Raw genomic sequence first — 13,036 nt, forward strand, 5'->3', positions numbered from 1 at the left:
CCTTGTCACCCCACTGCCACTTCTGAGCACATTTGGGGCCTGTTTAACTTCCCAGAAGCTCGTCTCCCAGACGGGGACACGGATGCACCACAGGGTTGTGACTCGCCCGAGGCGGAGCCCGACCCCTGCCCCAGAGCCCACCTGCTTCCTCCCCCTCTCTGCCTCCGGCTGTGGCTGCAGGGTGCCCTGGAGGGGGTGGGGGGAGCCCCTGTGCGGCCGAGGGAGGCCTTCCTCCCGTCTGCCTGCATGGTGTCCTGCTGCCACTGGCCTTCCTAGTTTGCAAGTTCAGCCAGGTGGAGCTGGCCGCGGGCAGAAGCCACTTGGCCCTGCTCATGAATGTGACTTCTGGGAATGTTCCCTGCTGACTGTGTGGGAGCCCTCGGGTGCACGGGCGCTGGACGGGTTCCTTCCTGCAGGCCCTGGAGCAGCCTGACTGTCAGCAGCTGGCACTGCGTGTGCAAGGGCCTCACCACTTGCCCGTGCTCCCCCCGAGCTTGCCTGTCATCACAGCTCTGGCAGAGCGGGTATGTTCTGCCCGTGGGAGGTGGGGCTTCTCCCTGCCTCCCCTCCCGACCATGGGCCATATTCTGGGCTTTGTGGCTCATTTGTTGGTGGCGTTTGGGGTCACATATCTGAGATGATACCACAGCTGAGCAAGCACGTTGCTCTGACGCGTGAAGACCCTCACTGCTTTTGCTGCCAGGAGCATGTGCCACGTCCCTGGGGCCTTGGGGGCGGGCGGTGGAGCTGCCACACCTGCTGCAAATCTCAGCTCCGCTTGGCACTGCCTGGCTTTGGTAGTCCCGTCAGCCGCATGGGAGCTCTGTTTCTGACCGTTAGGATGAGGTTGAGAGCCTTGGTTGGTCCATCCGCTGACATCTCTAGGTTGCTGACGGTTCAGGGCCAGGCCCTGTGATGGGCACCAGATCTGCTGAGGAACATGTCAAGGGCCAAGGGCTGTAGCGGGCCGCAGCGAGCTCCAGTGTCCTTGCCAGAGCCTGGAATCTGCGAATGGGACCTTACGAGAGAACAGGAGGGAGGCTGGGGACAGAGGAGGGCGTGCAGGAGGACTGGCATGAAGACAGGCAGACGCTGGGGAGATGCAGCCGCCCCCTGTCCCTGGAGACCTCGGGAGGGAGCCCAGCTCGGCAACACCTCGTTGCTGGACTTCCGCCCTCTGGACTCAGAGAATACAGGGCCCCAAGGGGCAAAACTGCCTTGAGGGCCACATGGACCACGAAGGGTGACCCAGAGTCTGTGGCCCCCGTGCCTCTGACCTCCTAGTGGGCGAGGCCCTCGTCCCCGAGTGGATGTGCATCAGACACGCCTGGCAGGCTTCCCAGCAGGCAGGGGTGGCAGCTAAAACCGGATGACAGCTCTTGCCTCCCTCCCTCCCACACTCAGGAATGTTAAACGAGGCTCCTTGCCTCTCAGGCAGGCTCCTTTCTCGGCTCGGAGACGTGGAGTCAGTGCCTCCCCCGTGCCATGCTGTCCCAGAGGCGCCCCGGCGCCCTGTCCTTGTTTCCCCCCAGGTGGTGCCGGTGGCCCCCCTCTGCTAGGGCGGGTCCCTGCCCGGCTTAGCACTCGCCGAGCGTGTGTCTTCTGTGGACCCCGAGTGTGTGCGTGCAGGCTGTGCCCCCACATTCTCAGATGACTTAGGTCGACCCCTCAAGATCGGTTCTCGGCAGCGGAGCTACAGGCTCACCGTAGTCTTTGGCCATGTGCCAGCAGATGTGCTCCTGCACCCGTGTGTGGGGCCACCAGTTCCTGCGCAACTCTAACTTACCATGGCTGGGCTGCCCACACACCTTCCTCTGTCCCGCTCGGTCTCCTGGTGAGAAGTGCTGTCCTGTTGCTTGTCTCCTCGGCGGCCAGCAAGGTCACAGAGCGTGCAACATTCATTCCGGCTATGGGCTTGGGGACCCCTGCGTTTTGGCGAGCGCTGGAAGCCTGGAAACCCGTCCACCTAAAGGCCTTTGGTGCTCGTGGCGCTTCCCGATCAGCTGTTCAGGAAAACACTGGGAAACGGGCACACGGAAGGATGGCGGCATCTTCGGGCACGGAACCATGAACCAGCACCACAGCAGCGCGCCCCTTCCTGCCTGCGACTGTGGCCGCTGGGTGGCGCGGACAGACCGTGGGGATAACCCGCTGAGTGCAAGCAGCTGGGGGCAGGGCACCTGGTGTGCACGGTGGGGGAGGGGAGCATGATGACACGGTGGCGCAGGGCTCCTTTCAGGGTGAGGACGGTGTTCTGAAGCAGACAGCGGCGGTGTTTGCTGCGCACCGAGCGCTCAGCGCACTGAATTGCTTGTGTTGGAACCATCCGCTGGTTTCATCTCGAAATGTGTTTTTAAAGGTCATGCTGGGCTTCTCTTGGGTTCTGTTGGGTTTACGAAGGGCCCGTGCAGGTAGCAGGGCCCAGGAGCTCCTTGTTTGCAGAGTCGGACTGTCCTGCAACGTGGTTATCCATCCATGTGGAAGGGCCGGCAGCGGGGCTCCTGGCAGTGCGGGGCTGACCCCTGCCGTGGCCTTGGGAGATGGGGCTGATGGCCACAGAGCAGCTCTGCCCTTAGCCCTGCACGGTCAGGCGTGTGAGGTGCTAACTCCGGGGTGTGTGCAGTGCCCTCTACAGAGGTGATGACAGGGGGCCTTCAGGTGGGAAGAGCCTGAGGGTCTCTGTCCCCCAGAGGGAGAGCGGCCTGGAAGCGCCTCGGAGTGCTGTCCAGGAACAGCAGGAACAATGAGGCCTCTCCCCCGGAAGGTTCTCGTGCATTGGAACCCAGATCTGTATTCGGTGGAGGGGGGCTGCATTCTCGACTCTGGGGTCTCAGAGGTCTGGGTCAGGTTACTGAGGAGCAGAGTCCGGGAGAAATGGCTAAACGGAGCATCTGCGAATCCAGTCTACCCCAGACACCGGCCGTGGTGTTGGCAGGGAGCAGTCCCTCGTCTCCGAGCCCACGGCTTCATCCTCCCGTCTTCACGCCCCACCCCCGCTGGGGTACTCAGCACGGGAGAGGCTTATTCCATCCTCGGACATTGACACCCTGCTGTTACCCGGACACCCTCTCGTTGTGTGGCCTGCCCTGCCTCTGTGCCTGCACCCCGAGTCCTTCTGCAGGACTGGGATGGAGCCCTGCTTTGGTGGCCAGGGCCGACATTCGGGGGGGCTGGGCTCAGGCACATGGTGTTCTCACAGCCATCCCTGATAGGGGCCAGTTCCGGGCCTGTGGTGTCACAGTTGTCCTCTGGCCAAGAACCCTCCTCTCCTTGGGGTGCTGCTCTGAGTGACAGCTAACCCGGCGCAGGCCAGTCTTACCTGCCCTACCTCCCAGCCTTCAGGGTGTGATTGGGGGTTTCGTGCTTTTGGAGACTACGTGGACAGTGGGCCACCTGCCAGCCCATTCTTGGCCCCTGAGGAGCTCCGCTACCAGCCCACAGGGAAGCATGCTGTCTGGGTCCTGTCTGTGCGCTACCCTGGCTTTGGGGTTGTGCTGGAAGCAGGAGAGGTCCTTGGGGGTGTCGTGGGTGAGCCAGAAGGACAAGGGAAAAGGATGTGGATGGAGGCCCCTGTCCCTGGCGGTGTAGGGAGGCCGGGGTAGGGGCCAGGCTGGGGTCCCGGCCGCAGAGCAGGTGTGGGGCACTCACACCCACGGGTCCTCCGCCTCTGGGAGAATCCAGGGTGGCGGGCGACGAGAGCCTCCCCCACACGGAGCGCTGTGTGCCCGCATGTCCCAGGTGAGCTTGAGCAAGGTGGGCGAGTACTGGTGGAGCGCTGTCCTGGAGGGCGAGGAGCACATCGACATCGACAAGATCAACAAGGAGCGCTCCATGGCCACGGTGGACGAGGAGGAGCACGCCGTACTGGACAGGCTCACCTTCGACTACCACCAAAAGCTGCAGGGCAAGCCGCAGAGCCATGAGCTGGTGAGGGGTGTGTGGGTGGGGGCGCTGGGGGCCGCTGGGTGGGGGGCGGGGGGGTATGCCGCGGGGTCCTTGCCGGGGCTGTGGGGTGGGGCGCCGTTTCCACTGTGCTCCAGAGCCTGAGGGGGCAGGGCTGGGACGCGCAGCTGGGCCACATAGATGTGGGACCGTGCACGCGAGGCCGGCTGTCTGGGGTCGGGGTGTGGGGGTACCCAGATAGCCCCTCCCTGAGCCCCAGGAGGACCCTCTGCAGAGTTGTGGGGAGCCAGGCCCAGCCTTGCTGCAGGGCCCACGGGATGAAAGAAAGCATCCTTCCGAGTCCCCTTGCAACGTCGGAGGAGGGGCAGGAGGGGTCCGCGTGGGCAGAGGTCGTCCATACCATGCATAGGCAGAGGTCCACAGCGCATAGCATGTGCCGGGGGCGGGAGTGCAGGTGGGCTGGGCGCGCTTGTTTTTCCTTGTGTGGCCGCTGAGGCGAGGAAGGGTCGCTTCCCTCCGGCTTGTGTGCGCTTCTCTGCGTGATGGGCAGTGGCGAGGGCCCGTGTTGCGGGGGCAGAGTTCCTCGTTTGTTCCACCTGTGTGGACACAGCCCCCATGCCACTCAGGATTGAGGCGTCCTCACTGTTCCTCCCGGTGTTGCTCCTGCCGCCCTTTCCTCAGGGCCCCCATGCAGCCTCGTTCCCGCGGCGGTCACTCAGGGAGTGCAATTGCACGCCGGTCGGGCAGTGCTGGCTGGGTCATGGACTCCAGCTCCCCTGAGAGGAGCAGGTGCTGGTACCAGCTCGTGTCCAAGGTGGCCGGGTGGCTCGGGCACCAGGGCTGCGGCCCCAATCCCGCAGTCCTCCTCAGGACTGCTGCCTCAGTCCTCCTGCCTCAGTCTTCCTGCCCCGAGTCTCCGAACCTTCCCCTGGTCAGGCTCCCTGACCACCTGGGCCTACAGGGCTGGAGGGGCCGAGGTGGCCTGTGTCTCCCACTGTCGCAGCCAAGCTCGCAGGTGGGGGCCTTGCCCTTGTGGGCATTGGTAACTGCCTTGGGCCGTTATGGGACTGCTGCCTGTGGCCACCAGAAGAAAGCCGTGTGAGTTCGGGGCCATGGAGGGGCCCCGAGCACCGCCGCCTGCAAGTGGCTGGGCTCCCAGGCCCACATACACCTGCGTGGGAGCAGGAGGCTCTCACTGACGGGCCCAGGGACAGACACCCAATAGGGACGTATCTGAAGAAGAGCTTTAGCGGTGCTGCCATCTCACAGGTCTCTGTGCCTCGAGTCGGAAGGGGGCCCCACGAGGACTTGACGTGTGCCAGGGGCGGCGTGTGGCTCTGGGGCACGTGCATGTCGGGCACTCCGAGCCCACATGGGGGAGCCGGGGGCTGCTGTGCCCCTCAGCCAGGTGACCCACTCTCGAATGGCTGGCACCAGCACTGCTGTCCAGGACTCCTCTGGGCTCAGTAGCGATTTCGGGAGGGTGTGTTCACACGTGGACCGTCCTCGCACGTGGCTGTGAGGGATGCATCATGTGGGGAGTGGGTTCGGACCACGAGCATGAAGGCAGGAGCACTGTGCCAGGAGCTGGTGGTGAGGGAGCCAGATCTGGGGAAGCATATGGCCATGGACGTTTGAACTAGAGGGAAGCAGGTCCCCGGGAGAAGTAGGAAATTTGGGGGCAGGGGGTGAGCAGGACTGGCTGGTGGCTCCCGAGGAGACAGGGCCTGGGGGTGCAGTGGGGGGGTAGCGGGAGTTGGACGACCCTGGGTGGCCCCAGTACACAGTCCTCACCAGTGGTCAGGGCTCACCTGGGGCTCCTGTCCAGAGAGTGGCTGGTGGGGAAGGGGCTTGGAAGGGGCAGCAGGAGCTGGAGAGGAGGGGTGGTTGGGCCTGTGAGGGGCTGAGGTGCTTTCTAGGCCCTCGGTGTGGTTATGCACCCCAGGTTGGCAGAGATCCGTTAACCTTGGGACTTGTCGGCCATGCTCGTGGCTGCACCACTGAGTTTAATGCCGAAGGAGAGGGGGCATGGGCAGGAGGGATGGCAGATCCTTGTGTAGAGAATGGGAACGAGTCCTGTTCTGGGCCGTGCGTTAACCTCTGTCTGTTTTCTGTTTGTAGAAAGTCCATGAGATGCTGAAGAAGGGCTGGGATGCTGAAGGCTCCCCCTTCCGAGGCCAGCGATTCGACCCGGCCATGTTCAACATCTCCCCGGGGGCCGTGCAGTTCTAGTGCCCAGAGGAAAGGGAGCGCGCCCCGGGCTCCCTCCTGCCAGGGACTTGCTGGCGGGTTTGCCCTCGCCGTCGTTCCTTTCCAGGGTGGACCCGCGGTGCCGGGCGCTGCATCTCTGGACTGTTGGGAGCAGCACGGGGCGAGCGGGACGCCGGCCACCCGCTCTCCTCTGGCTGCTGTGCGCACGCTCTGCTTGCTTTCCTCGTGCTGGGGGCTGGGCGTGGGTGCCAGGCCAGCTGCTGACCTGCGGGGGGTGGGGGGGCGCCCTGTCCGTGACCTCTTCCTGCACCTGTGCGCGTGTGGTGTCGCTTGGCGTTTGTATGCGTCCGCTGCCTGCTCAGCCCCGTTGCAGAGCAGCAGAAGGTGGGTCCTGGTCGCTGCTTCTGAACTTGGGGACACAGCCCCGAGTGGCCACAGGCACAGCAGGAACTGTTCTCCATGTCTTCTCGTGGGACCCGGTTGTTGTCAGAGAGCCAACTGGGTATCCTCGGGAGAGCAGAGTGCGGCGCCCCTTCTCCTGTGTCTGCTGTGCCCCTGCTCCGCCAGCCGGGACCGTGGTGTGTTGGGCTATCGGCCAGTGCGTCTCCCGGGGCCTCCCCTCGTGGCTCTGTCCTTCCGGCTGACAGGGACTCCTTTCTGGGTGATGGTCCTTTTGGGAACAGCCCCCATCACCCGAGTAGGTGGGAACTGGCTCGTCAGTCCTGTGGGGGCAGGTATGTGGCTCCCGGAGGCCAGAAATGGGTGGGGATACCTGAATGCCTCCTTCCCAATATCCCTGGGAAGCCTCGGGTGGCTCTGGTGCCGTTAAGGGAAGTGCAGATACCAGGTCGCTAGGGGGGAGCATTTTCGGGGATGCGGAGCCCTGTCTCCTGTAGTTGGCTCTGCGGCCAGTCATGGAGCTGCTGAGACTCGTCCTCGGGGCCTCTGGAATGTGCACGCCTGTCCCACGTCACCGGCGCCTTGTGTTAGAACTGTTCTGGGTGGTCTCGGGCCTTGGACCACGCCGTGAGGGTCTTCTGGCATGACGAGGTGCGGCATGCGCCTGCACCCCAGCTACTTGGGAGTTGGGGAGCCGTGGACTCTGTGGTCCCTTGTCTTCCCCTGTCTGACATTATAGTCAGTGTTGGTTTCTGCCCATCCTGCCTGTTGTGACAGTGGCTCCCCGGCGTCTGGGAGTGGTGGGCCGGGCTGAGGTGCTGGTCCATGTGGCGGAGGGTGGGCTGTCCTCACGGGTGTCCTCTGACCCTTGCTGCCGGCCTGGGCCCTGGAGCCGGTGCAGCCTGCGTGTTTTCTCTCTCCAGACACGGCCACCGCCAATCGGCCACTGAGCTCCGTCAGCCGAGGTCCGCGGAGAGCAGGGTGCCCGCCTGCGAAGTCCCTCTCCAGTGTCGGTTTGCAATAAATCTGTGTTTAAGCACGGTGGTGTCTGTGTGTGTCATTTGCTGCCGAGACTTCTGTGTGTGTGTGTGCATGTGGATGTTTCCGGAACTCCAGCTGTGAGGTCCCCGGCTCCATACAAACCAGACCCCAGAGTGGGGCATTTCTGTGTCTTTTGAATATCACTTGTCTCTGACGTGTGATTTTCAGGAGATCAGAGGTTTTGCTCTAGAAAAAAGGATTGCGGCTGCAGAGCTCACAGGGGTTTCCAGCAGGTCCTGAAAACCCAAGGTGAGCACAGGGTCCCGAAGCCTCCACCAGAGGACCCCTCCTCCTGCGCCCTGTGGAACAGCGCTGGCCCCACTGTGCTGGGCGCTCTCATCCTGCCTGCACCCTGGCGGGCTCCGTGGGATCGTGTCACCCCTGTCCCTGGGGACTGTGCTCAGTGGGCAGGACCTGGTGGTGCTTCTTGAATGAATGGAGGGAGGATGCATGGTTCATTAGCATGCAGATGTCCAGGACTAGGCATAACCCATCGGGGACGAGTGGCCCCATCTTTGAACAGTTTGCTCCCAAGTGTGTAGGAGGGTGAACAGTACGTGTTCCCTGTGGAAATACATCTGGGAAGTGACAACCGCTGTGCCAAGGTGCCCACATGTGTGCCTGGGACAGCCCCGAGGCCACCAACCTGGGTCTGCTGCACGGGCAGGCTGGCGCTTACATGGACGTGGCTGGGCGCTCGTCCCAGCTTCTGGAACCATCTGCCCCCACCCCACTGTCTGCTCAAGCCTGGTGGTCTTCTTGCTTGCTCCGACTCTTTGCACCTGGCCTGCCGTCAGATGTCAGCTTGCTGCGGGGCCTCAGAGCTGCCCAGGCCTCGGCCACCGAGTGCCAAGCTGGGTGCCGCCTCATGTCCTCTCCTGCTGCGGACTGCAACAGCCCTTGCCCCCAGCATGCTTGGAGGGGTTGGGCTGGGCTGCTGCTGCCTGCCTGGACGGTGTTGGGCAGGACCAGTTCATGGACACTAGCCAATGTGGGACAGAGTCATGCTCCAGCTGCGGACAGGAGCCCCGGCAGCCTGGTGTGCTTGTCCAGGGTAGGTGCTGTCCTGCTGGGCTGGCCCGAGACTGCTTTCCCTGGAGGAGGAAACCAAGCCAGGCCTCTGACTTTCTCCTGCTGCTTCCCACGCTTTCTTGCCAGAGGCGAATGGACCTTTGGGGACATTCTATTCCAAATGCTGTATCATGGCCACAGAGAAGTGATGCCCTGAGGCTCTAGTTGGACCCACTCCTGCCCCACACCCTGTGGTGCCTGCTGGCTCCTTGCTCCTCGCTCCTTGCTCCAGCCCCACAGCACTCCCCTGCTTCTGCCGTCCGTGCAGCACAGGCCTGGCACTGAAGGACGCTCTGCAGGTGGGGGGTAAGCCCCCCGCGTCATTTGCCAAGTGAACCAATGGCTCAGGCGCCCCTCCCCAAGGAGGGGTCCCAGTGTGGCTATGGAGATTGAAAAGCTGGAGGCTTCTCCCGCAGGGCAGGGGGTTTGAGAAGCTGCCCAGGTGGTAACCTTCCAGGGGTTGGGGCCAGGACGGTCCTGTGGCCTGGGGAATGTCTCCTGGTGGGCCGCAGCAGGGGACTAAGGAGCTGTCCAGTGTGTGCCAGGCCCAAGGAATGCTGGGCTTCACTGGCACCTGTGCATGAGGCAGGGCCTTGCGGATCACCTGTCAGCCTCCAGTGCTGAGCGGTCCACAGAGGGGCTGCTGGAGGCAGAGGCATGGAAGAGGGAACTGTCCTGAGCCGCGCTGTGAGAGCAGCCACGGGGCTGGGGGAGAGGTCTCTCATCCTGCCACACAGCTCCGTGGGCTCCTCCCTCCCCCAGACTGGGCGCTCCAGACACCTCCCTGCCTAAACCCCCAGGCACTTGGGTGCCTTGCCCACCCTGTGACCAGACCACCCTCCTGCCAAGATGTCAGATGGAGGGTTTGGGGGCACATCACTGGAGATCACCTCTGGTGGGGAAAGTGGTAGGACTCAACCCAGCCCCCCTGACTCCCCCCTCCCAAGCGGCAGCTTCCTTGAAGACTCCTTTGGGGATACCTGGCTGCCTCAGGACTGCCCCACAAGCCAGGCGCGTCCCTGCTTTTGTCTCTAGACAGCTGTGTCAATCCTCTTGGTTAAGGCGAGGCAGGCAGGAGCACCGGACACATCATCAGAGGCCATGAAGGTCACCCTGGGTACCTGTTGGTCTCAGCGGGGATTGTCAACGCCCCTGATGCCAGCCACAAGATGGTGTGCACCCCGTGTTTACAGGTGAGGTAAGTGGCTCATCAGAACTCCGGGTGATTGGGGCTAGTGACGGGACTGGGGAGGGTTCAGCAGATCACGCGGGGCACCGCCCCCCTCAGGGCCAGGAGTGGGGATGGAGAGGTCCCACCAGCTCAGGACTTGAAGACGAGGGTCAGGCCTTAGCTTTGACCCCAATTTCTGAAGTCTGGGGCAGGGAGCAGCTTCTGATGTACACTGGAGAGGAGAGGCCTTTGCCTGGCAGAAAGGTGCAGGCCGGCGCCCGGGTGTGCGGGATGGCAGGTCTTGCAGGGGTACCTGTCAGCCCCTCCAGGGCCCCTCCTGCGGGTGCTATGACCACACAGATGTCCACCCTGGAAGCTGTGTGCGCCTGAGTGGCTCCTGACCCCACCCCAAGCCAGAGGGCACCATGGAGGTGTGGAGGGGCCTTCTGCTCCTCCATGTTCTTGGCTGCAAGATCATCCCGCACAGAGGCCTCAGCACCTGGGGGTGTGTGCACTGTCACTGGGGGTGGGATGCTGCCCCCTTGCCTCCAGGAACCCTCCGGACCCCACAGACCCCTGGTCCAGCCACCAGAGTGTGGGGCAGCTGTCACTACTACACCCCCTTCAGAGAGGGACACCCCTCCCCACTAGCTCAGGGCTGCCTTCCTCCCCGACCTCTAGGCAAGAGGGAACCTGGCACCCATGCCCTTAATGATACTGTGCCTCGGGGCCCATTCCCTACTGTCATAACTATGTTCAGGTGCATGGAACACGTTCCCCTGGTGCAGCCGCCACCATCCGTCCATCTCCAGAACCTTCTCATCTTCCCAGAGGGAAACGCCATACCCATTACAGTGTCTTTTCATTTGTTGCTGGTGGTGAAGATGAGGTTTTTCCAAAAATTCTGATTTCTGCGTAAACTTGGGAGCCAGCCGGGTCCGGCAGCTGTGGCTGTGGCAGAGGCAGAGTTGACCCCACAGCCCCACCACGCTGCCTGCTTACCATGGGCTTGCCTGTGACCCACCTCTGGATGGGCGGCCTCTCCCCCACCAACCTGGCCCTGTGTGGGGCCCAGCTGGGCGCCCTGGCCTAGGGGATGGCCCAGGTAGGTTCCGGGGGCAGGGATGTGCTCAGGGCACAGGGGCCAGTGGGAGAGGCCTTGGGTGCTATGCGGACAGGGCTCCGGGGTTGGGTTGCAGGCAGATGGAGGGGCTGGGCTAGACGCGGCACAGGAGGCACACAGTGGCAGGTCCCCTCTGTGGCCACGGAGGCTGGAGCTCCATTTCAGGTGCCATCGGTCCTAGCCCGTGACCCAGGACAGGTGAGGGGCTACCCAGAATGGAGAAGTGACCAGGCCCTGCATCTCAGCCTCCGCGAGAGGGCAGTAGGGGCATTGAGTCTGTAGGAGGTGGCAGGCTGTGAGAGGTAGACCTGTGAGAGGGTCTCCCCTGCCCCCGAACCTGGGTCGTGTCCCCGTACATGGTAACGGCAGGCCAGGGGTCCTCGCCAACCCCTCTTCAAAGGGGCCGGAGGCTCATGGTTGGAGAAGGGAACATGACCTTGAAATGGGGGGTGGAGCTATGCGTCCCTAAGCAGAGCAGGCAAGGGGGTGCCCTCGCCTTGATGTCAGACATCCTTCTTCCAGAGCTAAGGCCAAACCTGTGTGAGGTCCCTGAGCCTGTTGGTTACAGAAGCCCCAGAAACTCCTCTGTGCCGGGCTGTTGCCTTGGGCACGAGGGCTCTGGTCATGGAGGGATTGTCCCTGATGGCTGTGGCTTCTTCCCTGTACTCTGTCTTGCCCAGTCCCAAGCCGGCATGGCTCAGCCGGGGGTCGCCCAGCACCAGGACCAAGGTCCAGACTTACGTCTGCCCCACAGCCCTGGCAGAGCCTCTGTCAGTCTAGTCAGGTCCTGAGAGCCTGGGGGTGTTGAGGAGGGTGGTGTGGGAGGGGGTGGCTCCAGCAGAGCCTGTGTAGAGGTCCCAGGATGGCAGAAGGGTGGGCTCTGACCACCCCACCCCCCTCCTACTGGCCGATGCCTCAGAAAAGTAGGATCCCAGTGTCCGCACTGGCCAGTGGGAGAGGGAGAGCAGGGGGGAGCTCCACGCACAGCCAGGGGCTGTTTTCCTCACTTGAGCAGATGGGGTCCAGGGCAGCTTCTGGGTCAACTTCTAACTTCTGATTTGGAGGTACAGTTGGGGCTTCAACAGCGCAGGGGGTCCCAGCCACACAACTTTGGACCCCCTCAAGCTACCATACCACCTGGCTGTTGACCGAAGCCGTGTCGATAGAGTAGCCATTGGTGAACACGCACTTTGCGTGTCATGTAGTACGTACTGCGTTCTCACTGTGTGGGAGGCCGGGAGACAGCACTAAGGAATCATAAAGAAGAAAACATACATTTGCACTTTCTGCTGTATTTATCGGAAAAAAATTTACATACAGGTGGACCCGCCTGCAATTCAGACCTGTGTTTGTGGTCAGTGGTAGAGTCAGTTGTGAAGTGTCCCTGTCCCCTGGAGCCAGCCCGACAATCACTGGGACAGCCCACAGAACTCATTCTGAGTCCTGTTCTCCAGGCCCCACAGTGGGTGTGTGTGCGTGCGTGTGCAGCACTGTGTGAGAGTCACGGCCCTCTCTGTGCACTTGCTGCCACAATGGGGACATGGAACCACGGGGTCTGCCCTGGGCATGCTGACCCCATCCCTAATCCTGGCAAACTCTCATCGGCTCCCCGCCACTGCAGTCCATGCTCCCGGAATGCACTGTCCATGTCTTTGTGACGTCGGGTTTTCACTTGTGTACTGGGCGGTTCACCGGAGCTCACCAAGTATCAGTAGCTGACTCTTGTACCTGCTGGCTGCCTGACCTCGGCTGCAAACGGGCCACCCATCACCCCAGGACCCTTGGGTGGTCTCCAGTCTGTCTACTAGAAATAAAGTGCTATGAGTGTTCCCGAGTAGGCTTTTTGTGTGAATGTAAGTTTTCCTTCCTTTGGGGGTAAATGCCCAAGATCTTGCACAGTTGTTGGGTCACGTAAATGGACACTGAACTTCACGAGAAACTGTCAGACGAGTTTCCAGCGAGGCTGTGTTCTTTCACTCTCCCATGGGAGAACTCTAGCTCCGCTGCAGCCTACCACATTTGGTGCTGTGACAGGCAGAAAGCACCCCGCAGACGTCCTGTCCTCGTCCTCAGAACCCAGGAATAGGCCATATGAGGCTATGAAGGTCAGGTGAAAT

General features: G+C 62.4%; 1 protein-coding gene and 1 long non-coding RNA gene across 8 annotated transcripts in view; both read left to right on the plus strand.

Annotated features, from left to right (window-relative positions):
* NUDCD3 (NudC domain containing 3) overlaps nt 1–7,552 on the plus strand; it is a 57,227-nt gene extending 49,675 nt beyond the window's left edge. For 2 of the 6 annotated variants that reach the window (XR_009352764.1, XR_009352765.1), the window contains exon 8: nt 7,437–7,552. Coding sequence is in view for 3 of the 6 variants with exons in the window: in XM_059170703.1 (XP_059026686.1) it covers nt 3,739–3,927; nt 6,025–6,135 (300 nt within the window). In the remaining 3 variants the exon portion in view is untranslated. Of the gene's footprint in view, nt 1–3,738; nt 3,935–6,024 lie in introns of all 6 variants that reach the window. The other 4 variants (XR_009352763.1, XM_059170704.1, XM_059170703.1 and 1 more) reach the window with 4 other exon arrangements.
* Nucleotides 7,553–8,183: 631 nt separating this feature from the next.
* Nucleotides 8,184–12,753, plus strand: LOC131829198 (uncharacterized). Of its 2 annotated transcripts, XR_009352767.1 has the most exons (3): nt 8,184–8,608; nt 8,713–8,931; nt 9,661–12,753. It is a non-coding gene; the product is annotated as an uncharacterized LOC131829198 (long non-coding RNA). The 2 variants fall into 2 exon arrangements; XR_009352766.1 differs by having other exon boundaries at nt 8,184–8,931.
* Nucleotides 12,754–13,036: the final 283 nt, after the last annotated feature.

Source organism: Mustela lutreola, chromosome 4 (assembly GCF_030435805.1).
Source record: "Mustela lutreola isolate mMusLut2 chromosome 4, mMusLut2.pri, whole genome shotgun sequence".
Classification (NCBI taxonomy): Eukaryota; Metazoa; Chordata; class Mammalia; order Carnivora; family Mustelidae; genus Mustela; species Mustela lutreola.